General features: G+C 49.7%; 1 protein-coding gene across 1 annotated transcript in view; it reads left to right on the top strand.

Moving 5' to 3' along the window:
- FAM20C (FAM20C golgi associated secretory pathway kinase) overlaps positions 1-25390 on the top strand; it is a 63061-nt gene extending 37671 nt beyond the window's left edge. Inside the window, exons 4-10 of the mRNA XM_056866267.1 lie at positions 14964-15056; positions 15446-15561; positions 21378-21558; positions 21847-21956; positions 23239-23320; positions 24291-24350; positions 25138-25390. Of these exons, the coding sequence (XP_056722245.1) occupies positions 14964-15056; positions 15446-15561; positions 21378-21558; positions 21847-21956; positions 23239-23320; positions 24291-24350; positions 25138-25390 (895 nt within the window). The remainder of the gene's footprint in view (positions 1-14963; positions 15057-15445; positions 15562-21377; positions 21559-21846; positions 21957-23238; positions 23321-24290; positions 24351-25137) is intronic.
- Positions 25391-27408: the final 2018 nt, after the last annotated feature.

The following is a 27408-nucleotide window of genomic DNA, read 5'->3' as shown; positions in this document are numbered from 1 at the left end:
TTTTCTACCTAGATGAAGAGCTCAAGCATCCTCTCCTCTCTCCCAGCTCGGCCTGGTTACCTAGATACGCTGCGCTTCCAGAGGACGTGCGTGCCAAAAAGCCCTTCTAAATAGCTTGATTTGTCATCTAAATGCAGACGTCGTTTGGAGAAGGGCTCGCTGGCCGGGATTGTGGGCTGGCTGAATGCCAAAGATGCCTCTTGGCAGAGCAGATAGCGATTGGTTTTCCTGGTGTGCGGCCAAGTTTCGTTTGTCCGGAGCTGAATTTCCTTCACGATCCAAAGGTGCCCCACGAAAGAAGTTGGTTTCCCAGATATAGGATGGTAGAAAACCCCCCAACATTGACTCTTTGTGTGTGTCAGAGATGCCAAGCTCCTGGCAGGGAGAGGGATTTCCCCCCCCCCCAGCTGCATTCCCCTATTGTAGGGTTGCCAACTGCCAGGTAGTAGCAGGAGATCTCCTGCTAATTCAACTGATTTCCAGCCGATAGAGATCAGATCACCTGGAGACAAATGGCCGCTTTGGCAATTGAACTCTATGGCATTGAAGTCCCTCCCCTCCCCAAACCCCGGCGTCTTCAGGCTCCGCCCCCAAAATCTCCCACCGGTTGAGAAGAGGAACCTGGCAACCCTACCCTATTGTCAGTCAGCTGGCTGGCAGACAGACATACCGTCAGCAGGGCAAGGCTTAGCCCACAGTGGGGTACCTCAGTGGGGCACAGTGCCAGCGTGGTGCAAGGCTTCGCCTGCAGTGGGGTACCTCAGTGGGGCACAGAGCCAGCATGGTGTAGTGGTTAAGAGCAGTGGTTTGGAGTGGTGGAGTCTGATCTGGAGAACCGGGTTTGATTCCCCGCTCCTCCACATGAGCGGCGGAGGCGAATCGGGTGAACCGGGTTGGTTCCCCCACTCCTCCACATGAAGCCAGCTGGGTGACCTTGGGCTAGTCACAGCTCTGTTAAAGATCTCTCAGCCCCACCTACCTCACAGGGTATCTGTCATGGGGAGGGGAAGGGAAGGCGACTGTAAGCCGGTTTGAGTCTCCCTTAAGTGGTAGAGAAAGTCGGCATATAAAACCCAACTCTTCTTCTTCTGCCATACAGTCTATCCTCCAAACCATCCATTTTCTCCAGGGGAACTGATCTCTGTCCTCTTGAGATCCATTGTGATTGGGGTTGCAAGGTCCCTCTTCGCCACCGGTGGGAGGTTTTTGGGGCGGAGCCTGAGGAGGGTGTGGTTTGGGGAGGGACTTCAATGCCATAGAGTCCAGTTGCCAAAGCTGCCATTTTCTCCAGGGGAACTGACCTCTATTGGCTGGAGATCAGTCGTAATAGCTGGAGATCTCCAGCTAGTACCTGGAGGTTGACAACCCTAGCTGTGATAGCGGGAATTCTCCAGCCATCACCTGGAGGTTTTGAAATCAGCACTGGAGCGAATGAATATTAAAAAGTGCAAACATTTACATAAATAGCTACAACATATGACATAAAGTCACAACTATTCGCTTATTGAAATTGACAACCTTAACACACTATCCTACTATATACAATGTATATTACAACAATCTGGCTGGAACAAACCAGACAACAGATTCAATGTATAGGTTTAGTCTTTAGGTCCTTTTCAGTCATCAAAGGGAAGTTCTTGAATCCTCAAATTGTGTTAACGTTGTTAGTTTCAGTAAGTGAATAGTTGTGACTTTATGTTATATGTTGTAGCTATTTATGTAAATGTTTGCCCTTTGTAATATTCATTTGCTCCTGTGCTGATTTCCAAACCCTCATAGTACATGCACAGTGGTGTCTTTTTTCTTTCCATCACCTGGATGTTGGCAACCCTATCCCTGCCAGGAACCCAGGAACCAGTTCCCAACACGCCGTTTTCTTAAGGAATGCCTCTTTCCATGACCGACCGAAGCATTCTGCTGATTTGCAACAAGGCCTGATTCTCCCACCCTGCCTTTTTGAGTTTTTAATTGCAGTTTGTTGGTATTTTATATGGCTGGTCTCCAACGTGCATAGATGGCCGGGCTTGCAATTTATTACTTGCTGTAAAAATGCCGGGTTTCTCCACCCACACCCACCCCTATTAGCAACATTGGGTGCCTGATCAGTGAACACAGGTGTGTTTTTGCAGTTTTGCGATGCGACGGGCTTGTTTGCAAGTTGATTATATTGAGGGGAACGTCTCGCCACACACAAATCCAGAGCATGCATAGATCTCCCAGGAAGCGATGAAATTCGCAGCGTGTTTGGCAAACGCCTTGCTGCTCCTAACAAATGCATTTATCGTTTTGGAAGCCTGCAGTACTTTCTGTCTATTGCCTGTAACGCTTCACGTATAAATAATGCAGTGTGTTGCAAGGGGGTTTTGTTTTTTTTAATTCCCCTCACTTTGCTATCAGCTAATCCAGCAGGTCTGCTCAGAAGTAAGTGTTAGGGTTGCCAGCTCTGGGTTGGGAAATACCTAGAGACTTTTGGGGTGGCGCTTGAGGAGGGCGGGCTTTGGGGAGTGGAGGGACTTCAATGCCATAGAGTCCAATGCCAAAGAGGCCATTTTCTCCAGGGGAACTAATCTCTATCAGCTGGAGATCAGTTGTAATACCAGTAGATCTCCAGCTAATACCTGGAGGTTGGCAACCCTACCTCAGCAGGGTTTAATGCCAGTACAGTCTCCTTCCCAAAGCAGCCATGTTCTCCAGATGAACTGACCTCTGTTGTCTTGAGATCAGTTGTAATTCCAGGAGATCTCCAGACTCTACCTGGTAGTTGGCAACCCTAAGCAAGTTCCATGTTGTTCAATGGGGCTTACTCCCAGGAAAGTGTCCTTAGGATGTGGCCTGGTCATTGTGACATGTCAAATGTTGAAATGGTGACTCGGTAGGGTTGCCAGGTCTCTCTTCGTCACCAGCGGGAGGTTTTTGGGGCAGAACCTGAGGTTTGGGGAGGGGAGGGACTTCAATGCCATCGAGTCCAATTGTCAAAGCAGCCATTTTCTCCAGGGGAACTGATCTCTATTGGCTGGAGATCAGTTGTGATAGCAGGAGATTTCCAGCTAGTACCTGAAGGTTGGCGACCCTATGACTTGGCATAAAACCCCGGGTTTTTTCTACCTTTTTCCCCTCAGTAAAAAGGGAAAATGGAAACAGGGGAAATGGAAATTGACGGAGTAATTGTTGTATTTATTTGTTTTATTTTGAAACTTGATCATGCTTCCTCTCCAGAGACCCGTTCAAGGTGTCTCACAGTGACCAATATGATAAAAATAATAAAGACTGCACAAGCCGTCTCTTTCAAATGAACTATAAGAACCCAGCCAGGACGTCAGGATGGCATCTTGTAATGCCCGTCCCCTTTGAGGCCCATGTGGCACCGTTGGCAGTGATGCACCAGGCTAAAACTTCTCTACCTGCCCAGTAGGTTTGCAGGAATTGGAGAAATCTACCTGCCTGGTAGAACTGCAGGAACTGGAGAACTTCTAAAGTTAAAATTTGCAGGCAGAGCTCCTAAACTTAAAATGGATCGCCAGACAACAGGGGTCAGTTTCCTTGGAGAAAATGGCTGCTTTGGAGGGCAGGTTGTTTATACCCTTCTGAGGGTGGATTGTTTGTACCCTTCTGAGGTCCCTCTCTTCCACAAATCTCACTTCCAGGCTCCAACCCCATGTCTCCAGGAATTTCCCAGCAATAGCAATATGTCGCAGTGGAGGGATATGAGTTGAATCAAGAAAAAACAAAAGGGTTGATGATAGGGGTCCCTGGGGCCTGCTAATGGTGGGCAATTTTCCAGTGCTTCCTGCCTCTGCCTGCCGATGCTCAGCTGTTCGGTGGGTGGACGCAGGCCGGCCAAAAGCGGGGGGGGGGGAAGCGATCTGTGCCCCTGTGCGATGACTTCGCTTCCGGCACGATTTGGAATTGCCAGCATTGCACCGGGGGGATGTTCTACCACTCTCCCCAAAACCCTCTGGAAACCATAGAGTTTGGGGCCAAGTGAGAAAGAGGCGTGGGAGAGAATCAAGCCAACATGGACATAACATTATTTTAATCTGCCCAGCCAGTCAGAAGTCCTGCTGGGCAAGTGCCCCACCTGGCCCCACCCTAGGGTTGCCAAGTGCCCGGTGGTGGCGGGTAAACTACCGCCAATCCACTGGGCTGCCCGCTGACCAGCTGAGGGCCGGAGGCACCCCGTGCACGCACGCACATCTGACGCACCTACATCAATTCAGGGTTTACCTTGAAGTGACGTGGACGCTCTAGCAAATTCAGCCGAAACGCTATGGAAACCATAGAGTTTTGGCTGAATTTGCTAGAGCGTCCACGTCACTTCAAGGTAAACCCTGAATTGACGTAGGTGCGTCAGACATGCGCACGTGCACGGGGTGCCTGCCGGCCCTCAGCTGGTCAGCGGGCAGCCCAGTGGATGGTTTCCATAGAGTTTCAGCCGAGATTGAGAGAGCGTTCCCATCACTTCCGAGTAAACCGGAAGTGATGTAGGCGCGCAGGCGCATCGAGCCAGGCGCACACCCGCACCGCGCGCCCCAGAAAACCTCCCGCCGATCGACCGACGGGACCTGGTAAGCCTACCCCACCCTCTTTCTACAAAGTCTTAGTGGGCACTAGGAAAGGTGTCAGAAGGTACCGCTGGGCCCATGGGCACTAGAGTTGCCAGGTCCCTCTTTGCCACCGGCGGGAGGCTTTGGGGCGGAGCCTGAGGAGGTCAGGGTTTGGGGAGGGGAGGGACTTCAATGCCATAGAGTCCAATGGCCAAAGTGGCCATTTGCTCCGGGTGAATCGATCTCTGTCAGCCGGAGATCAGTTGTAATAGCAGGAGATCTCCGGTTAGTACCTGGAGGTTGGCAACCCTAATGGGCAGTTAAGAAGAAGTTGGAGACCCTTGAGCGAAGGAGCTGGGGGTGAGTGATCCGAGCGGCCAAGGATGTATGGCAAGTGCTGCATGTATTTGAAAACAAAGCTTGCGTCTCACTTTCCTCTGACCACATCAGCCTTCAAAAGAGCTACGGATTGATTGAGATAATGTCAAGGACGCACTAATCACACCATTTCCCCCACATCTGAAAGGTCACATTGCATTAATTGTGGGTTGAATGAGCTCCCAATGGAGGTGGGGGAAGGGACGCTGAAAAGCGCATCGACCCTCGGCTGTTCCAATGCCTTCTTCGAGACAACACGGCTATTAGCCCTCCGTCAGTATGTCACACACACAAAAAAGACCATCAGAAAGACGGAGGCATCCGAGGCCCCCCCTTTGCCGATTGGGGAAAATAAGGGAAGTGCTGGCCCGCCGCTTTGTAAAGGAAATAGGATTTCTACTCAGCAGATCGGTGGTCGACGAGAATTGGTTGTCGTCCCAATCGAAATGAAACGGCATTGTGTGCAGGGAGCGGGTCGAACGGGAGGAGAGGTTTGTTGTTCGGCAGACAAGGGGAGAGGGAGCATCGCACGCGACAAAAAGGAAACGGTTGGTTATTGAGCGACAAAAGATCTCTTTCCAACAATGGAGCTCCATGTTTCTATTTGTTATAGTGCTATTGGAGCCAGCATGGTGTAGTGGTTAAGAGCGAAGGCTTGATTCCCCGCTCCTCCACGTGAGCGGCGGACACTTATCTGGTGAGCCAGGTTGCTTTCCCCACTCCTACCCATGAAGGGTGTAGGTGACCTTGGGCTAGTCACAGCTCTCTTAGAGCTCTCTCAGCCTCACCTACCTCGCAGGGTATCTGTTGTGGGGAGGGGGAAGGTGATTGGAAGCCGGTTCGATTCTTCCTTAAGGGGTAGTGAAAGTTGGCATATAAAAACCATCTTAATTTTTATTGGTGCAATGCCGCAATAAATGTTTCTGATTCTGATATAAAAACCAACTCCTCCTCTTCTTTTTTTCTTCTTTTTCTTCTTCTTCTTCTTCTTCTTCTTCTTCTTCTATCCAAACTTTTCTCCACAAGCTGCAAGGCTCCGTTCTCACAGCAAAATAACAACACTGTGAGGTCAATCATCTTTGTATTAGCTGCTCAGTTGCCCTTGACATAATTTGGGGTGATGCTCAGTAGAACAGTCCCGTCCCCAGTCCTCCCGTTTGGTTTTAGCTTTCATTAACTGTCTATTTATGTCTTTCTTATTTATTTATTTATTTCCTCCCATTATATCCCATCTTTCTCCCAAATGGGGACCCAAGGTGACTTCCTCCATTCTCTCCTCCGGCCTCCATCTTTGTCCTCACAACAACCCTGTGAGGGTGGAGACTGACCCAAGGTCACCCAGTGAGCAATGCTGCCTGTGTCCTTCTTTGCTTTATCGCAGGGGTCTGCAAACTGCGGCTCCCGAGCCGCATGTGGCTCTTTGGCCCGTTGAGTGGAGCTCTCCGAACTTGGTTCGGAGCCCCTGCTCTCGCGCCCACTCGCGCCAGCAGCCAGGCTGCGGAGCCGGCGCGCCTGAGAGAGAGAGAGAGAGAGCAAGTGTGAGAGAGCAGGCGAGTGGGCGCTCTGTCTCTCCCCGCCCCCGCCGTGGAGAATGGCCGGGTCTCCCTTTCCCTTTCCCTCAATGGTTGGGAGGCTAAAGCCTTCCCTCCCTTCTAGCCGCGCGATTGCTGGGCGGGCGGCTTGGCAGTTCCTGCCCCCCCCCCGCCTGCCTATCAGCTGTTGGGCGGGGCAGGCTTCCTTTGGTAGACCTGGCCTCCAGCTGAGTCCCATTGGGAGGCCATGTCTACCCACTGGCTTTCTTGGCGGTAGACCTGGACTCCGAGGAGGGGGAAAAGTCCCCCTTCAGAGGCCAGTTCTACCCATTGGCTTCTATGGGCCTCCGGAGGCCAGGTCTACTGCCAAGAAAGCCAATGGGTAGACCTGGCCTCCCAATGGGACTCAGCCGGAGGCCAGGTCTACCAATAGGCTTTTATGGCGGTAGACCAGGCCTCCAGACGAGGACTCTGGACGGGGAGGGGGAAATGGCAGGGACTTACAATTTAATTTTTATCAATAAATAAGATCACTATTAAGTATGATGTCAAGTTTTATTCAATGTACCTATAGTTTAATTAAGACTTAAAACTTTAATTAAAGTTTATTAAGTTAATAAACAGTGTACCTACCTATATAGTTTAAGTTTAAGAAATTTGGCTCTCAAAAGAAATCTCAATCGTTGTACTGTTGATATTTGGCTCTTTTGACTAATGAGTTTGCCGACCCCTGCTTTATCGAAGTGAGTCAGGGCGGCACGGCCCTTCAGTTCCTTCTTCCCTCTCCCACAACCTGAGCTTTTTTTATTATTATTATTTGCTAGAGGCCTTATCGGAGAGACATTTTGTGACCCACAGAGCATGAAGATTGTACAGCGTGCCCTGGGAATGATATCTCGCCAGACTTTTTCGCTTGATGGCAGATGTTTTCTATAAAAATAGCTGTTGTCCTGAGCACTGAAAGAAGACAGAAGGGGAGGAAGGAAGGAGAGGAGAGAAGGGGACCCGTTCCGCTAGAAAAAAAGCCATGGGCTGCATCTACACATTATGGGTTATTGCACAATCGTGCGCAGTAGCAATCATTTACAAGTGGGTTGGTTTCTCTGTACGGGAAAATCTGGCTACAAACGATCGCTATAGTGCAATATATCATGTACATTTTTTTTAATGTAGGAAGAGTATCCACATGAACATATGAACACATGAAGCTGCCTTATACTGAATCAGACCCTTGGTCCGTCAAAGTCAGTATTGTCTACTCAGACCGGCAGCAGCTCTCCAGGGTCTCAGGCAGAGGTCTTTCACACCTACTTGCCTAGTCCCTTTAACTAGAGATGCCGGGGATTGAACCTGGGACCTCCTGCGTGCCAAGCAGATGCTCTACCACTGAGCCACAGCCCCTCCCCATGATATCCAGATATTGGATCTCTCCCCACCACCCCAAAATGTGGAAAGACACAGATCAGCAGCAAGGATTGTGACTCAGTGGGAAAGCTTCTGCTTTGCATGCAGAAGGTCCCAGGTTCAATCCCTAGCATCCATAAAGGGCCAGATAGTAGGCAATGTGAAAGACCTCTACCAAAGACCCTGGAAAGCTGCTACCAGCCTGAGTAGACGATACTGACCTTGATGGATCAATGGTCTGACTCAGTACAAGGCAGCTAGGAAGGGGCTGTGGCTCCGTGACAGAACATCTGCTCAGTGTGCAGAAGGTCTCAAGTTCCATCCTCTCCACCTCCAGTTAAGAAGAAGAAGAGTTGATTTTTATATGCCGACTTTCTCTATCACTTAAGGAAGAATCAAACTGGCTTACAATCACCTTCCCTTCCCCTCCCCAAAACAGACTCCCTGGGAGGTAGGTGGGGCTGAGAGAATGTAACTAGCCCAAGGCACTCAGTTGGCTTCATGTGTAGGAGTGGGGAAAGAAATCCAGTTCACCAGATTAGCCTCCGCCACTCATGTGGGGAATCAAACCCGATTCTCCTGATCAGAGTCCACCGCTCCTAACCACCGCTTTTATCCACTACACCATGCTACCACCTACCAGGTGGTAAGTGATGTGAAAGACCTCCACCTGAGACCCTGGAGAGCCGCTGCCAGTCCAAGAAGACAATACTGACCTTGATGGACCAGGGGTCTGATTCAGGATAGGACCGCTTCACATGTGTGTTCGTGTGTGATCGTACGAGTCTGCTGATCGTACCGCTTCGTCAGTTTGAAGGCCTCAAGTCCATTCTTCTGCCACGGTTCCAGTTCTTTCTTCCGACCAACATGTTAGAAAAGGAGGGGAGGCTCAAAACAGCATCGCAGATCCCCCTTCCGGGTCTCTCCTGTGTCCTGTTAATTGTCGTGAGGTTTTTCCGTCTCCCTGCTGTGGCAACCGGCCGTGCTGACGCGGCGGCGGGCATCTCTGTTGCCAGGGTGCCACCTTAAACCCATCAATGTCATAACTCAAATCAGAAGAATGACGTCGTAAACCCCTTGTGGTCCCCTTTGGGGAGAAAAACCTCACCTAAGGATTCAATTTTTTAAAAAAATAGATATTAGCTGTTTTTATCCGACCGCACTACCTATTATCCCGTGGCTCTTTTAATCGGCTTTTCCTGGCTTTATGCCGGCTGTTTTTAGGATTTTCTGAGCATCCTCGTTGCGTATCTGACGCCGATTTCAATTCTCTTATTGCAGGTTTCCCCCCACCCCATTTTTAATCTTTTTCCTGCTTGTCGTCGCTCTGCTGTTTTTAGAACGATTACCGTTTGCTCAGAGGGAGATGGGGTGTGAGCAAAGGGGGGAAACTTGGAAGGGCAGCGGTTCGTAGGTTATGCCAGCTCCAGCTTGGGAAACACCTGGAGATTTTGGGGTCTTTGTGCTCCCCCTAGACACAACGGGAATGCCCCCTGGACTCTGCTCTGAGGATGGGGAGGAAAGGCAAGATTGGATCCTGGCTTTGGAGATCAAGCCACAGAGCAATTCCTAGAAAGGACTGTCATCCCTTCTGCCTTTCCCCTCGGGGATGTGACATCACGCCGTTGGGCTGACGGGCATTGTGTGTGTGTTTTTCTCACCCGCCGCCGCTCTGAGCTGTGGTGGGAAATGGAGCCGGGGGGCAGAGAATCCCTTGCCCCCCAAAAAAGCTTCGTAGCCCTACCTTGAAGCTGCCAAGAGAAGCTGTAGTTGTGGAGACCTTTGACTCCGCTCCTGCATCCTCTCTTCTGTCTTGGCTGTTGTATGAAGTAGGGGGCAGCTCTTATGCCCTTTATTCATCCAGTTCTGTATTGTCTCCTCTGGCAGCACCCCTGGGATGTGTCTATAACTGTCTATATTTTGCACTTGGGAAATGCGGGCTTTCCCCCAAAACATGGTTTCTCTTGTACGACTCCCATTTATTTTAACAGATCTTGGGGAAAAGGAACTCCAGGAGGGGTTTTGCCCTTAGAGGATGTTCAGCTCACTCTGATGTTCTTTTTTATCGCTTTGATTTATCTGTGAGGGTTAGGCCGTTTTGCCGTTGGATTTTGAACGTCTCTTATCACGGTGAAGATAAAAGCTGTGATATATTTTTTTTAATTCATCTGTCAATAAATTTTCCGCCAAGCCGATTCCCATATTGTGGGAGCGCCAGAAGACTCCGTGTGTGATGCTGGCGTCAGCAGCCTTTCAGTTTTCTATCGGGGAAAAGCAATCCACGTAGGAAACGTTGATACCGGCGAAAGATTTATGGGAAGGCTGTCGAAAGATTACAGATTATCTGCTTGATTGATCCTCTGGCTTGTAATCAATGCAATTTAAATGCATTTTCTGCAGTAGTAGATAACCCTTTTAGTGATGGCAAAGGGACCTTATTTACAACTCTCAGTTTCATTCTTGAATTATTACTAATGAATATGGCACCATCAATGCGATGTAAAAAGGAGAGGCATCTGCCCTGAGGGGCTTACAACCACAGTAGGGTTGGAGGACCAATGGGCAGGAATACATCCATCAATCATTTTTGGGAAGGCTGCCAGTCATTATTGACATTTTCCACATTTTTTTGCACTTGTAGTGGAAACCCTAACAATATTGGCCTTCCTTCTCGGCTGCCTACTAATATTTACAATATTGAGTCGATGAATCGGCTCCACCTAGGGTTGCCAGGTCCCCCCCATGCCACCGGGGAGGGATTTTGTGGGGGCAGGGCTGCGGCAGCGACCCATGCGCGCATGGCACGATGACGTCGCTTCCAAGTTTACCTTGGAAGCTCTGCATCATGCGGGGTGCTCTAGCACATTCCTCCAAAAACTCTATAGAAGCCATTGAGGAGCATGCTAGAGCATCCCCATTGCCGCCACCCCTCAGCTGGTCTGCTTCTGTTCGCCAACCAGCTGAGAGGCAGCGGGCAGCCCGGTTAATTGGTGGGCAATTGCCACAATAGGGCCTGATCACAGATCTTCCAGTGTCGGTTCTGATCCTAGCTCCCAGCTACTCATGGCCCAGACTCTCTGCCGATGAGATCCTAAAGCCTGGAATGAAAAGGGTTTGATTTAGCCCACATTAGCCTGATCTTGTGAGAGCTTAGGAGCTGAGCAGTGGTGGCTGTGGCCAATACTTGGAAGGGAGACCAACAGGGAAGGCCAGAGGAAGGCAACGGCAACCCACCTCTGCTCTCCTCTTGACTGGTAGGCCCTAAGGATGGGGTTGCCATGAGTCGGTTGCAACTAGATTGCACTTTCTTTCTTCTGAGTCAGCGTGGTGTAGTGGTTAGGAGTAATGGACTCTAATCTGGAGAACTGGGAATGATTCCCCGCGCCTCCACCTGAGCCATGGACTCTTATCTGAAGAACCGCGTTTGATTCCCTTCTCCTCCACATGAGCGGTGTAATCTGGAGAACCGGGTTTGATTCCCTGCTCCTCCACATGAAGCCTGCTGGGTGACCTTGGGCTAGTCACAGTTCTCTCGGAACTCTCTCAGCCCCAACTACCTCACAAGGTGCCTGCTGTGGGGAGAGGAAGGGAAGGTGATTGTAAGCCGCTTTGAGACTAGGGTTGCCAAGTGCCCGGTGGTGGCGGGTAAAATCCTGCCAGTCCACCGGGCTGCCCGCCGACCAGCTGAGGGCCTGCGGGCCATGCGTGCAAGCACGCACATACTCTGTGCATGCGTCACTTTCGGGTTTACCTCGAAGCGACGTGGATGCTCTGGCAACCTCAGCTAAAACTTTCGGGCGAGATCGCTAGGGTGTCCGCGTCACTTCTGGGTCAACCTGGTAGCAACATAGGCGCATTGCACGGGGTGCATGTGCATGCAGCACCAGGCATGCGCGCACACTGCGGCCCCACAATGCTCTTGCCGGTGGAGCTACAGGGCCTGGCAAGCCTATTTGAGACTCCTTTAAGGTAGAGAAAATTGGGTTATAAAAACCAGTTTTTCTTATTCTGCTTCTTCTTCAACCCACACACACACACAAATTAAATCCTAACCAAGGAAACAGTTTCTCTCTACGTACTGTATTTGTTTTGTGGGTAATGATGGGTCTTCAGTGTGGGCCCCGCACCTGGCCGATTCGTGGGTCTCTGCCTTCCTTCTCGGCTGCTTGCTCATTTTCTAGAAGATGCTCTATTTTTAGGCCGGGTTTGGGTAACAGGGCGCTCTGACGGCTCCGCGGCAATCGGCTGCCAGGATTCCAGAGGCAACAGGAATACGTGCGGGACTGCTCTGCTCTGTGTATCTGCCGCCCAGATGTACGCAGCTTCTAAGGTGTATGCCAAGTGGCGTTAGGAAAACCCTCGCCGCCGATAACCGCTCCGAGCACAAAAGGCACGCAGCACCGTGCGAGGAACCGCAGCGGCCACCTCCGAGGCATTCCTTCCGTCTCCGGCCTGCCTCTTTCGTTTAGAAGAATCGGCTTTTCGATTCTCTCGGGGCGGGCTCGATCGGAGTCGACGGTGGGGGGGGCGAAGGAGGGGAAGACAATTGCTTGCAAGGAATCAGCCGTCTCTTCTTCAGCAGCTAGTTTGTGGTTGTTTCTTTAAAGAAGAATTGCTAAAAATGCACATGGGGGAAGAAAAGCACATGAGGCATGCAGGCCGTTTCTGCCAGCTTTTTGAAAAATGTTGGAAACCACCAAACAAAAAAACGCCCATTGCTTGGAAGGTTCGAGCATAGGAACATCAGAGCAAATGCTCTGGATTAGACCAGTGGCCCATCTGGTCCAACGTCCTGTTTTGCGCACAGGCCAGGGTTCCATCACAAGAGAGCACACCGGCAACAGCCTTTGACCACCGGGGGCAATTTGCCTCCGAATTTTGAAGCTAAGTTTTTTGTTTGGTTGGTTGGTTTGGCAAAGAAACTGCTTGTAGACTTGACTGCTCTGCTTTTTTTGTTTTAAAAATAGTTGTGTGCTTTGTGACAGCTATGTCATAAGCCCTTTCTCCTTGGCGCTCACAGAAGCGTGCATGTATTTCCCCTCCTCGCAACAACCTTGTGAGGTAGGTTAGGTGGAGAGGGTCACTGGTAAGGTTGTCGACCTCCAGGTGAGGCCTGGAGACCTCTCAGAATTACAGCGGATCTCCAGATTACAGAGATCAGTTCCTAGGGATGCCAGCCTCCAGGTGGGACCTGGGGATCCCCCAGAATTACACCTTATCTCCAGACTACAGAGATCCGTTCCCATGGAGAAAATGGATGCTTTGGAGGGTGGACTCTGTGGCACTGTGTCCCACTGAGGTCCCTGCCCTCCCCAGGCTCCACCCTCAAATCTCCAGGAGTTTCCCAACCTGAAGCTGGCAACCCTACTAGGGTTGCTAACTTCCAGGTGGTGGCTGGAGAACTCCTGGGATTACATCTGATCTCCAGGCAACAGTGATCAGTTCACCTGGAGAAAATGGTCGGTTTGGAAAGTAGATTCTATGGCATTATACCCCACTGAGGCCCCTCCTCTCCCCAAACCCCGTCCTCCCCAGGCGGCACCCCCAGATCTCCAGGAATTTCCCAACCTGAGCTGGCAACCCTAACCCCCTACCCCCCCTACTAGTGGCCAAGGAGGACACCCTATCAGTTGCCCTGGAGAAAATGGCTGCTTTGGAGGGTGGAGTCTATAGCATTCTACCCCACTGTGGTCCCTCCCTAGGCTCCACCCCCAAATCTACAGGAATTTCCCAGTCTAGTGTTGGCAACCCTGGTCTCTGGCCCAAAGGAACCCAGCAAGCTTTGGAACTAAGCAGGGAGCCTATCCCAAATCGCTCTGGTTCCCGTGGGACACCGCCCTGACTTCCTGTGTCCTTGGGCCAAAACAACCCAGATGAGAAGTAGGCAATCCTCCGTCCTTAGTTCCATGCCAGGTCCCACAGTAGAACAAAGGCATGATCTTGCACGTGAGGCTCAGCCCTCGTGGGGGGTGCAGGACGGGAAGAAGATCCAGTAGCGTGCGCTGCAGAATTAGCAATAACCATCCATACTGTTGCCTGGGAACGGCGGGGAGTTAATAGAAAAGCAAAATTTCCCGAGAATACATGGCTCCCGCGGTGATGTAATGACCGCCCCATATGTCAACCAGGCGGCAAGCGCGGAACAATTACTGTTTTCCGTAGATAGCGCGGCTCTCGCGATTACAATCTGCCCCCTTTCTTCGAGGCCTCTTTGCAGGGTCAAGGTTTTCCTTGTCAGGGGTACGCTCCTGCGGTGCGGGAGATTGAAGGCACGATGCGATTGGTTCGCTAATTAGCCATTTTTAAAAAAATATCAAGGAAGTCCCGTGAAGTACTACGGGATGCATCTTCCTCTACACAGTGACTCTTGTCAAAGATGGAAGGGGGAGTGGGAAGACCCAACAACTGAAAGTCAGGAAATAGGGTTTCTTTTTTCCCCATAGCGGATTTAATTCTGAAGTTGTCATTTACTGAGGAGTAGACACCATCTTCCGGCACTGAAGCGCTTATCATAAATATGCCGTGGGCAGGGGCACTGCGTATTTTATTTTATTCAGACTCTTGAATTGTTCTAAAATTGTTCTAAATACTGGGACTTGTTGCCCCAGAAGGGCGGACCAGAACCAACGGGTGGAAATTAAATCCAAAGAGTTTCCGTCTAGACATTAGGAAGAATTTTCTAACAGTTAGAGCGGTTCCTCAGTGGAACGGGCTTCCTCGGGAGGTGGTGAGCTCTCCTTCCCCGGAGGTTTTGAAGCAGAGGCTAGATGGCCATCTGTCAGCAATGCTGATTCTATGAGCTTAGGCAGCTCACGAGAGGGAGGGCATCTTGGCCATTTTCTGGGCATGGAGTAGGGGTCATTGGGGATGTGTGGGGGAGATAGTTGTGAATTTCCTGCATTGTGCAGGGGATTGGACGAGATGACCCCGGTGGTCCCTTCCAACCCTATGATTCTATGACATTGAGGGGATTGCTGAGCCAGAATTAAAAATCTAACATGTTTTTATTCTAGCACAGACTTGCATTGCCTTGCCCACTTCGTCAAGTGCCTGGGGATGGTAACATTCATACTCCTGTGTTTTCTCTGCCTCTCCTTTGCAGACAGACGAGAGAGCAGGAAACTCCGCCCGACTTTTTTTATTTCTCAGACTACGAAAGGCATAATGCCGAAATAGCAGCTTTCCATCTGGACAGGTAAGGCTGCGACACGTAAACACGCAGAACGGTGTTATTTTTAAAACCAACCCATTATCTTCAAGGAGATTGGGGTGGAGTGCATCAATCAGTTTCCTCCACTGGTTTTTTCTTCCTAAGACCCCTGCGAATGTCGATTAGGCTGAGAGGGTTTGGAAAGAGTAGCCCAAAACCAAAATATTGAATATTCTCCTTTTTGGAACCATGAGGTCTAGTAACCTTGTTTGAAAATAATCAGTCCTTAGATACTGGGACCAAATCAAGGACCTAGGGCCAAAAAGTGCATGAGAGATTACTGGTATTCTTAGAGGTTCGAACAGGACATGACAAAGGAGGGGGGGAAGGTTTTCGTGGCTTTATAAACCGCTCTGTATCTTTCCCCCCTTCAGAATCCTGGATTTCCGCCGCGTCCCGCCAGTTGCGGGTAGATTGGTGAACATGACGAGAGAAATTCGGGACGTTACTCGGGACAAGAAGCTGTGGAGGACATTTTTCATCTCTCCAGGTATGGCTATCAACCCCAGTCTTCCTCGGGTTGTCCTGGTTTCTTAGTCTTTCCATAAATAGGGTTGCCAGCCTACAAGTACTAGCTGGAGATCTCCTGCCATTACAACTGATCTCCAGCCGATAGAGATCAGTTCTCCTGGAGAAAAGGGCCGCTTTGGCAATTGGACTCTATGGCATTGTAGTCCCTCCCCTCCCCAAACCCCTCCCTCCTCAGGATCCGCCCCAAAAACCTCCCGCTTCTTCTTAGCCAGTGTGGTGTGGTGGTGAAGAGCAGTGGTTTGGAGCGGTGGAGTGGTTTGATTCCCTACTCCTCCACATGAGCAGCAGAGGCTAATCTGGTGAAGTGGATTGGTTTCCCCACTCCTACACACGATGCCAAGTGGGTGACCTTGGGCTAGTCACAGCTCTCTCAGCCCCACCTACCTCACAGGGTGTCTGTTGTGTGGAGGGGAAGGGAAGGTGGTTTGATTCTTCCTTAACTGGTGGAGAAAGTAGGCATATAAAAACCAACTCTTCTTCTTCATCATCAGGCAGTTAAGCATGTAACTCTCGCAGATAATGTTCCTTTAAAATATATATATATATATATATATATATATATATATATATATATATATATATATATACACACACACACACACACACACACACACACACACACACACACACATACATACATACATACACATGCACGCACGCACACAGTAACAGCATGAGGCTGTGGAGTAGCTGATGGTTAGCAGGAGGTGTCAGGAACTTAGGTGTTTCAAACTTTGCGTGAGACTTCCTTGGTGTCTTGCCCTAAGTCACACCATTACCTAGCCATTGGGGCTGTGGGTTAAAATGGAAATCATTTGTAGGGTTGCCAACCTCCAGTTACTAGCTGGAGTTCTCCTGCTATTACAACTGAACTCTAGCCGATAGCGATCAGTTCCCCTGGAGAAAAGGGCCGCTTTGGCAATTGGACTCTATGGCATTGAACCCCAATGCCCAAACCCCTCCCTCCTCAGGATCCACCCCAAAAACCTCCCGCCGGTGGGGAAGAGGGGCCTGGCAACCCTATCCATAAACCCTAGATTACGCTTTCTGTTGTTTACCTGAGCTCTGTCTACCTTCCTACCAGAGCAACTCTTTGCCCTCCAGCTCCCTCCTGGCTGATTCTGCCGGTGCATTTAAACACCCAATTAAGACCTCGCCTTCGGCATTACCTAACCGATCGTCTGCCTTTACCCTTCCGGGGGCTCCCTCCTCCTTTCAATCCATTCCCTCTTATTCACCTGACGGTTCCCCAGGGTAGCCAGCCTGTATCGGAAATGCAGCTCCGTTCAAAATGAAAACAATAAAGCTATCCAATGGGGCAATTAAAAAGGAGGAAATGGCATTGTTCATACCCCGACCATCTGGGCCGTTTCTGCAAAGTCATCTAATCAGGCCTTCCATCAATGCAAGCAGGAAAAACGGTCCCCGATCTTCCGCCAGCAGCTCTACAAAGATGGAAAGCTACAAGCAAAACTCCCCAATGGCCTTGATTCTGTCCCCAGGGTCTCCGTGATCAGGGGACAGAGAGACTAGGGGAACAAAATTCTGTGGACTGTTTCACCCTGAGACCTGGAAAGCCAGGCAAGAGATCCCGAGCTGGGAGAGGCCGTGGCTCCGTGGTAGAGCATCTGCTTCTCATGCCGAGGGTCCCAGGTTCAATCCCCGGCATCTCCAGTTAAAAACGGGTCAGGCAGTAGGCGATGTGAAAGACCTCCGCCAAAATCCTTGGATAGCGGCTACCGGCCAGAGCAGGCAATACTGACATCAGTGGACCAAACAGCCTGATTTGGTACAGGGCAGCTTCATGCGAGGGTAGTGAGCTGGTGAGCCTTCTTTTTGATCCCCTCGACGGCCAGCATGCTGTAACCTGCACACAACTCTACTTTTTGCATTTTGACAGGTCTTCTGAGTCCGCAGGCAGGCAGTTTTTAGTTGCGTCAAATCTAGAATTGCCAACCTCCAGGTGGTGGCTGGAGATCTCCTGCTGTTACAACTGATCTCCAGCTGACAAAGATCAGTTCCCCTGGAGAAAAAATGGCCACTTTGGCAATTGGACTCTATGGCATTGAAGCCCCTCCAAACCCCACCCTCCTCAGGCCCCACTCCCAAAATCTCCAGGTGTTTCCCAACCCAGAGCTGGCAACCCTAATCGAATCCTGCCCTAAGGAGTTCTGGTTTGGACAGCCGCCTAAGCAATCGGGGATCAGCACGGTTTTCTTTAATAGCTGACCTTCTTTGATAGCTTCCAACCCACCCTAGAGAAATGAGGCAGGAATTCGGAGATACCCTGTCCAAAACAGCCCATTAGCGGGTTTTCTTCTCCGGAACTGCGGCCCCGAGGGAAAAGCTGGTTCTTTGTGGGGTTCACAATTGCCAGAGCCGGAGAATTATTTTCCACTGGACAGATGATTAGTTTGTTCTTGGGGGAAGCCCAGCCAGAAAGCAGAGAGAAAGAATTATTTTCCACCGGACAGATGATTAGTTTGTTCTTGGGGGAAGCCCGGCCAGAAAGCAGAGAGAAGCAAGACTCAATTACACGTTGCTCTCTTCGACAAGGGGAAAAAATAATAATAATGGCGAGTGCACTCCAAACGGAACATGAAGAATGGAACTAGGTCAGTAATTATTGAAATGCATTTATACATCCTTTTGCGGTCGGGCAGACCACTGTAATTCCAGGCCTCTAACGAATGAGTGGTAATTTACTAGTGAAAAGAGACATATTAACAATGCTGGGGCATCGTTTTCGGAGGAACCGAAGCACTTATTGACTCCAATCAATGTTACATAGTTAGAAAGTGGTCGGGCTTTTGTTCTTGTTAACCAATCGCAGGAGATTATGGATTTCCCCCCTCTGTCTTCGCCTAGTGATTTTTTTCAAAAAACAAACCCCAACCTTATCTGTCCCAAACATCCAGGACAAATAAAGATCTTTGCGCATTTCCTTGGAACGCATGGGATTGCCGTTGGCTTTGAAATAGCAAAAGGATCGCTAGAGACGTTAGGTGCTGCCCGCCCCTCTACTGCCATGAAGACGAAAGAGGAAAGTTGTGTGAACACATGAACACATGAAGCTGCCTTCTACTGAATCAGACCCCTGGTCCATCAAAGTCAGTATTGTCTACTCAGACCGGCGGGGTCTCAGGCTGAGGTCTTTCCCATCACCTGCTTGCCTAGTCCCTTTAACGGGAGATGCCGGGGATTGAACCTGGGACCTTCTGAGCGCCGAGCAGACGCTCTACCACTGAGCCACAGCCTCAGTGCCGCAACTAATGCAGTTTTTCTCTTCCCCCTCCCCCCCGCCCTCCATTCTCTGACGGTACGATCTCGCAACAAGCAAAAGGTTCCTCCACTCGATTTGGACAGTGAGCATCCTCCAAGTTTTAAATTGGCTCATCATGGGTTGCCGCATGAACGTTCTCGCAGGGTGCATGATTGCAGTTCGTAGATGGATTGCAGCTCCGTGGGGGAGATTGCATTGCAGAGAGAGCTACGCCGTGGCTGGGTCAATCACAGGGCCACGGGGAGGGGCTCGAGTGAATTTCAGCTGCCAAGAAGGACGGGCATTTAAGGAACTGCGGGAATCCCGTCCCGAGCATGTGCGGACCAAAGCTACCCGTCTCAGGGACGGATGGGACTTCGCACGCGCAAAGGCTCAAAACCCATTTCGGTAGAGCAGGGGTCCCCAACCTTTTTGAGTCTGCGGGCGCCTTTTGAATTCTGACACAGCTTGGTGGGCGCAGCCACAAAACGGCAGCCAGAAAATGGCTGCCTCAGGAGGCGGAGCCAGCCATAAAATGGCCGACCTTCAGTCATACAGTGAAGATCCTTGCGCAATTGCGGCAGCTGCTACCAAAGCACCTTTAAAAAAAGACACTGCACAGTCAGTGAAATCTACAGCAGCCAACCAGAAGCCTTGCTGGGCATAATCCCCATCTGGCTCTGCCCACTTTCTAAAAATACTTGGAGGGCACCTGGAAAGGTCTCAGCAGTCACCGTGGCATCCACGGGCAACACGTTGGGGACCCCTGCCTTGGAGAGACTTCCGGGGAAAAGTGTCCTCCTCATAATAAGCAACAGCGTTTTGAGCACACCCCACAGAAGGGGAGCTACAAGCTGAGGATTATATTTGTTAGAGAAAACTTTCCATTTTCCGCTCCTGCTTTGCCGATCTCAAATCTGCATCTTGATTCGGCAGAGAGCCAGCGTGGTGTAGTGGTTAAGAGTGGTGACTTGGAGCGGTGGAGTCTGATCTGGAGAACCGGGTTTGATTCCCCACTCCTCCACATGAGCGGCGGAGGCTGATCTGGTGAACTGGATTTGTTTCCCCGCTCCTCCACATGAAGCCAGCTGGGTGCCCTTGGGCTAGTCACTGAGCTCTCTCAGCCCCACCTACCTCACAGGGTGTCGGTTGTGGGGAGGGGAAGGTGACTGTAAGCCGGTTTGATTCTTCCTTAAGTGGTAGAGAAAGTCGGCATATAAAAAACAATTTTTCTTCTTCTGCTGCTGCTTCTGCTTCTTCTCCTTATGCACCTCGAACCCAACATCCTTGATTTTTATGCCGTTTCCTTGCGCCGAGGTCCCCCCCCCCCGTAAAACCGCCGCATTCGTCAGGGTTATTTGCGCGTAAGCAGAGCCCCAGGACTCTGGATATGCGCATACAAGTGACACAGGTCGTACACATAAATTGCACACAACAACTCCGCAGCCCTGCCAAGCCCGTTGGCAAAAAAATAGAAGGAACTATAAAAAGAAATGGAAATGGGGGACGCTTTCTCATCCTCTGGCGTTTACATTCGACTCACGCTTTTAATGCGTCCTCGGAAAACATGGAAGAAGGGGGAAAGGCTCATGGTTTTCCTTCTGAGTAATCTTGTTTCTCTCCATGGCTAAACCTTGGGCCCTTCTGCGTATTCACGCAGGGAAGGGGTTATTGTCTACGACGCAGCAGAGCACTCCTGTTACCAGTGAAATATACCAAGGTCGTTTGAGGGGGGTTTATAGAAGCTGTGCTTTTTGCAGAATTAAAAGTCACAGCTGCATGGGGATTTAAAAAAAATTGTTGTGTGTGTGTGTGGCTATTGGAAGAAGTCAGTGCACTAATTCAGAATTTTGCACTCGAGATTATATAACTGTATATCTGTACAAACAACAAACCGCTATTCCCTTGTAAAACGAGCTAGTCTCTGGAGATCTATCTTGTACCAGGGCAAAGTTGGAAGGGCCTTCATGATTTCCTTCTTCCCACATGTAAGGAAGGAAGTATTCCATTTGGCTCCACCTCCTGAGGCAGCCATTTGGGGTCTGGCTCCACCTCTCATGGAAGTAGGGTTGTCAGGGGTCTCTTCGCCACCGGCGAGAGGTTTTTGGGGCAGGGCCTAAGGAGGGCGGGGTTTGGGGAGGGACTTCAATGCCATAGAGTCCCATTGCCAAAGTGGCCATCTTCTCCAGGTGAACTGATCTCTATTGCCTGGAGATCAGTTGTAATAGCAGGAGAGCGCCAGCTAGCAACCCTACTTGGTAGCCATTTGGGGGGGGTGGCGCTCACCACCCTCTCTCAAATTTCCAAAGGTGCCCACAGCCTCAAAAAGTCAACCCTGGTCGAGGAGATTAATCAGTTTAATCTCCCGATTAATTCCAGAGCAAACCTGGAATTAACAGAGCCGACACTGCACCTCCGTTTGGTATCGCTACAACTACAGAACTTGCCTTCAGGTTCATCGGCATGCCCTTTCACCCCAAAGTCAAGAAGGACATTTCTCTTCTTTCCCACAGCCAACAACATCTGCTTCTACGGGGAGTGTTCCTACTACTGCTCGACGGAGCACGCCCTTTGCGGGAAGCCGGACCAGATCGAAGGCTCCCTGGCTGCCTTTCTGCCAGACCTGTCGTTAGCGAAGCGGAAAACCTGGAGGAATCCGTGGAGACGCTCCTACCACAAACGCAAGAAAGCCGAGTGAGTACCGAAAACAAGGATGCGCCTCATAATGCACCTCAGCAACTGAGTGGCGCTCACGCAGGTGGTGAATTGCCCGTCGTTTTGTAGCCAGTCTGTAATTCAGACAATGCTGAGATCTTTTCTGTTGGCCCCTCTCTTGGCTTAGAGTAGGCCTCATGTGAGCTTTGGGCTTTCCCCATGTGTACTTTGGCTTAAGGGGGAAAAAATCCTCGATAAAGGAGTGAAGCGGGCAATATCGCGGCGCTTGGAACGGCTAAATTTTCCGATCTCGGTTGCATTTTCTAGATGGGAGGTCGATCCGGACTATTGCGAAGAGGTGAAACAAACCCCACCTTACGACACCGGGACCCGAATTTTGGATATAATGGACATGACCATTTTTGATTTTCTCATGGGTATGCTTGTCTTCTCTTAAAAGTAAATCGCTCTTGGTCATTCAGATGGTGGTGGAAAGTGTTGCCAAGTTGCAGCCTATGTATGGTGACCTCATAGTGTTTTTAAGGCAAGAGATGAACAGAGGTGGTTTGCCATTGGAGCCCTGTGTGTGGCAACCCTGGCCTTCCTTGGTGGTCTCCAGTCCAAAGAATAACCAAGGCTAAGCCTGCTTAGCTTCTGAGATCTGATGAGATCAGGCTGGCCTGGGCCATCCACGACAGGGCAAAAGACATACAGAGGTGGTTTGCCATTGCCGGCCTCTGTGTATCAACCCTAGACTTCCTTGGTGGTCTCCCATCCAAGTACTAACCAGGTCCAACCCTGCTTAGCTTCCAAGATCTGACAAGATCAGGCTAGCCTGGGCTATCCAGGTCAGGGCAAAAGTCATGCAGGTTTGCCGTTGCATGCCTCTGCATATCAACCCTGGATTTCCTGGTGGTCTCCCATCCAAGTACTAACCAGGGCCCGCCCTACTTAGCTTCTGAAATCTGACGAGATCAGGCTAGCGTTGGCCATCCAGGCCCGTGAATGCACCAGCAACTTACACGCGTCCAGTACGAAAGCATCCAAGTTTAAATTTCTGTTCCCACCCCGCCGCCTTTCTCCGCTGCATTTGATAAGCCCAGACCGGCACTCTCTCCACGCATCCCAGTCGGCGCTCCAAGCAAGGATGGCGATTGGTCCTGCGTTAGTAAGGGAGGAGGGGGGAGTGGGGGGTTGGCTGGCAGCAAGAAGTGGATGGAACACGCATTGCATGTTCCCACTTAAAGGCACCGGGTGTGGAGGACGCTTTATTTTTTTTAATTCGCCGTATAAGCGGATGCGCTTACGCGGCGAAATTGCGCTCTGGAGACGTCCTCAGAATCCTTCGGGTGAGTTGAAGTGGGAACATGCAGGGAAAGCCCGCAGAATTGGGAGCTGCAAACGTGCAGTGCGGACATGGCCCAGGTCAGGGCTGTTGTCAAGTTCCCTGTCTTTATTTTAAAGAAACAACCACAGCCTCTGTTTCCTTCTCTTGACTTTCCTTCCTTTTCAAAATATGGAAATGGCCTGATTTTATGCAGCAGGGTGCACAACACAGCTATTTCCCCACCAATTTATTTTTTTTAAAGCACCAATATCCTTTGTGTTCTGATGTGTTCATGATATAAGCATAATGCTTCTCAGGCACCTCTGTTGACTTTTTGATCTCAAAAGCTAATTTTTCGCAAATTCTGAGATTTCTGTCATTTCTCTTTGTAGGCAACATGGATCGACACCACTACGAAACCTTTGAGAAGTTTGGGAATGAGACGTTTATTATCCATCTAGACAATGGAAGAGGGTAATTCGTTTGTTGATTTGTTAGGCGAATGTGTGGGGAGTGGGGGGACCCAAAGGCAGGCTGTCACTCGAAATGGGCAGGTTCCACCCCACAACTCACCTCCGTCGTTCTATAGTTCTCAAGTTCCTCCCCACAATCTGGCTCTCCCAGCTCCCTGTGCGACTGAAACCACTACTCAATGCTGCTCTACCATTGTGGTATGGCTTCTCAGTTATCACCTTGCAGTAGCTAGAAGTAGAAAAGAGCACCTTAAAGACTAACAAAATTTCTGGCAGGGTACAAGCTTTCGTGAGTCACAGCTCACTTCTTCAGTAGCTAGAAGGTTAGGTATACACTGACTAGCTAACATTATTATTATTATTATTATTATTATTATTATTATTATTATTATTATTATTATTATTATTTCAATTTATAGCCTGCCAGGGTCAGGGCAGGTAACAACCATAAAATCAACATATCTGTAAATATAAATATATCCATACAACAGTAAAACATATCACAGTAATCTAATTATTAAAACCAATAGGTAATGAAATGAGCCATACGTAGCAATGACTGGCAGTGCCTGGCACCCGGCAGGAGAGTTGTGGATGGGCACTGTGACGCCGGTTGCAGCACTACATAACATAAAAACCCAGAAGTGGCATGGGGCAGCTCTAGGACTCACTAGAATCTCTATGGTAAAATCCCTAGAGGCGTCCAGGTTTTTACTAGAAGTGACAGGGCGCTATGAGACGCTGCAAAGTTTTGGTTTTGTGTAATGGGAGCTGGCAGTAGGGGATCCCCCGCACCCACCGGGGGCTTGTCAGCCTTAGCTGTAGGGGTTCTTGTAGGGGAGCAGGGAGCATTAGCAAAAGTAGTCAGTCCTCGGCCCCCAGGAAGGAAAAAGTCGTTTGCAAAGCTGTGTCAACACACGTCAAAGTGCACTCTCGGTGATTCTTCCCTTTCCTTCCTTCCCCACCAAAAGGTTTGGTAAATATTCCCACGACGAACTCTCCATCCTGGTGCCTTTGAACCAGTGTTGCAGGTAAGGCGGCCGTGATGTGGTTGGTAAAGTCCACCTCGTGTCCCTTTTGCCAGAGGGAGGCGGGCAAAGAATGTCGGGAGCAAATTAAAAATGGGGCAAAGTTTGGGGTTGGGTTGCCAGTTCCTTGTTCACCGCTGGCAGGAGGTTTTTTGGGGTGGAGCCTGAGGAGGGCAGGGTTTGGGGAGGGGAGGGACTTCAGTGCCATAGAGTCCAATTGCCAATGCTGCCCTTTTCTCCAGGGGAACCCATCTCTATCAGCTGGAGATTAGTGGTATTAGCAGGAGATCTCCAGCTAGTACCTGGAGGTTGGCAACCGTAATTTGGGGGCGTGAGCGGGGCTGGAAATGATTTGAGGATTAGGCCCCTGGGGAGGAGCTCTTAAAAGAGTTTATAGGAAGCAGCAGTGCCCAGTTGATAGGGTTGCCAACTTCCAGGTACCGTCTAAACAGAAGACTTCCAAGTATTCCTTGAAATTATTCAGGGATTTCTATACTACATATCCCCAGGTCCCACCTGGAAGCTAGGATCCCTAGTGGCGTGGTATGTGGAACAGAACTGGGGAGACATGGGTTCAAGGTCCCATTCTTCCATAAACAGACCATAAATTCGGTTTCGTTATACATAGGAGGCCGTCTACCAGTGGGACAGGGAAGGAACGGGGCTGGGAGGCATAACATTGCACCAATGGCGAGAACATATTTTTAGCAAATACCCAGAAGGGATATCATGTCACCTACACGACGCTCTAGGATTCAGACAGAACTCTTTTTTTCCCTTTCTTTTCTAGAATAAGAAAATCTACCTATCAGCGACTACAGTTGCTAGCCAAGGAAGAATTCAAACTCAGTCACCTGATGGAGGAATCTTTGATGAAAGACAAAATTGCCCCCATTTTGTACACACTGCACCTTGAAGCTATGGACCGAAGGCTCCGGATAGTGCTTAAGGCCATCAGTGACTGTATAGAGAAAGATGGGTACGATAACGTTGTGGAAACGGACTATGTCACCGATGCAAACACTATTGCGACCAAAAGGTAGTGAAATCCCAGGACCGCATTTTTACGAGCTCCGTAGAAGACGAAGAAGCCAAACAAAAGAAACGAAACAGTCTGGCCCAAGGCTGTGTATGCCACTCTGTGAATTCAGTGAATTCAGAAATGCGATGATAACTGTTCTCCGAGTAGCTAAGGGATAGACTTTGTGAAGTGCGAGGTTGCGGGTGGGAACTTGCATCCTCGGGGGGGTGTCTAACCAGCCGGACTGATTTGAAGGGGTCATTGGGGAAGCCCTGTTTTTTCTGCCGAGGGGACCCACAAAGGGCTTCACAGCTGCCGTGGCCTTCACCCAGCCTTGCGTCCCCTTGGCCCCAAAGGTTTCCCCTCCAGTTGTCCATTATAGCCCTGGATTGTTGTGAGTGGGGCTTCTGGCAAGCCCCGCCACACTGTGGTGTTATAGCAGGGAACGAGTCAGTGGTCAAATTCACCCACGCTCACACAGAGAGAAACAAATGGTATCCAGCGGAAGCTTACCACCAACTTTGGGAAGGGCTTACGAGACAGCAAAGCAGACGGAGCCGGATTAGGCAGCCGTGCCAAGAAACGGATTGTCGGGCTTTTAAAACCAGTTCCCGAAACAAGGTTTGGAAGATCCTTGAGACTGCTAAACTTGTTAACACTGGCCTTCTGGCAAATGGTGCCCGTTTTGGTTTTGTACAGAAAGCAGATCTTTATTTAATATTTTGTATTTATATATGAGATAGCAACGGGAGGGGGGAAATGCAAACCTACCTAACCAAATTCTAAGAAAAAAGAGGAACAGGGTCGTTTTCATGGCTCACAATATATTCTAGAGGGAAACCCATATAGAGCTAGTCTACACTGTTAGAGCCCTTCCCGTATCGTTACAGAACATAGGCTGGGAAGGTGAGGGGGACAATTGGCTGAATGTTCAGCCACCTCCAAGTAGCATGCGTGTAGAAAATTAGCATGTCAAGGAAGAGGCTGGCCTTGAATGATTACCTTCGACATGCTAGTTTTTGGTAGGGATCCTTTCGAAATCCCCCTGCTCCAAATTGACCCTCTGATTTCAGAGGTCCAAATTCCTTGGTTTTGTTTCCGAAGTGGAACCGACGTGTAAAGAACTGTCCATTGTTTCTGGGTTTTTAAAAAAAATTTGAATGTTCTGCAGAGTGCTGTGCATGCACGGATTACTGCCGCTTTCCGTTTGTGCGCATCGTCTTTCACCTATAATGTGCATTGATAAAACACCACACTCAACAAAACAAAAAAACAAAAAAAACCACGGTGATACCTTTCAATATACAATGGCGCTAAGATTGTTTCGGAGCAGCGTTTTACCAGATAGACAGGACCATGGGCAGACTTTATTAAAGCAACACCCATAAGGAATCACGATGCAGTGAGACCGGTGATCATGGCAAGATTGCTTTTTTGCAGTGTTTTACCAATGCAACCATATGTGTCGGTCTAACACCAAAGAGGGTGAAACAATATGCAAATATGCAAACTGCACAAGCTGTGTTCCGGAATTAATTCTTGAGAGGGTTCTTAGTTTAAATCATACTTCAGGTGGGGTGGAGTGCACCAGAAAGAGAAAATAAAGAGACGGGAGAGGGGGGGAATGCGCTCACCCGTAGTTTTCAACAAAGTTTGTGAAAGGGGGGGGCATTTTCCGTCCGAAAGTGAAACAGTCCCGTAGAGAAGCGAATCATGTTCTTTTCCTTATTGTGTACACCATCATCGTGTCATGTCTTGTGTTTACCTTCGAGTTCTCTCTTCCTCAATATCTAATTTAAATTGCTTCTCCTCCCCACGCACCGACTCAAGTGTGAAGACGTCTCCAAGCCCTTTCTTCAAATCAAAGGCGGGAGGGGGAAACCAGACAGACACAAATGAAAATTACAGGCGAGGATCCTGAAAATTCATGCATCGGCGGGGAAATACTTGAATGTGGTTTTGCAAAGTGATGTAAAATAAACGACAAATTGTACTATTTATCCGGAAGGAAGCTGCAGCTCTTACCTTTCTAGACAGTCG

The sequence above is a fragment of the Euleptes europaea genome, chromosome 21 (assembly GCF_029931775.1).
Source record: "Euleptes europaea isolate rEulEur1 chromosome 21, rEulEur1.hap1, whole genome shotgun sequence".
NCBI lineage: Eukaryota > Metazoa > Chordata > Lepidosauria > Squamata > Sphaerodactylidae > Euleptes > Euleptes europaea.
Note: the sequence above shows the minus strand (reverse complement) of the source record. Positions and strands in the feature narration are given on the sequence as shown.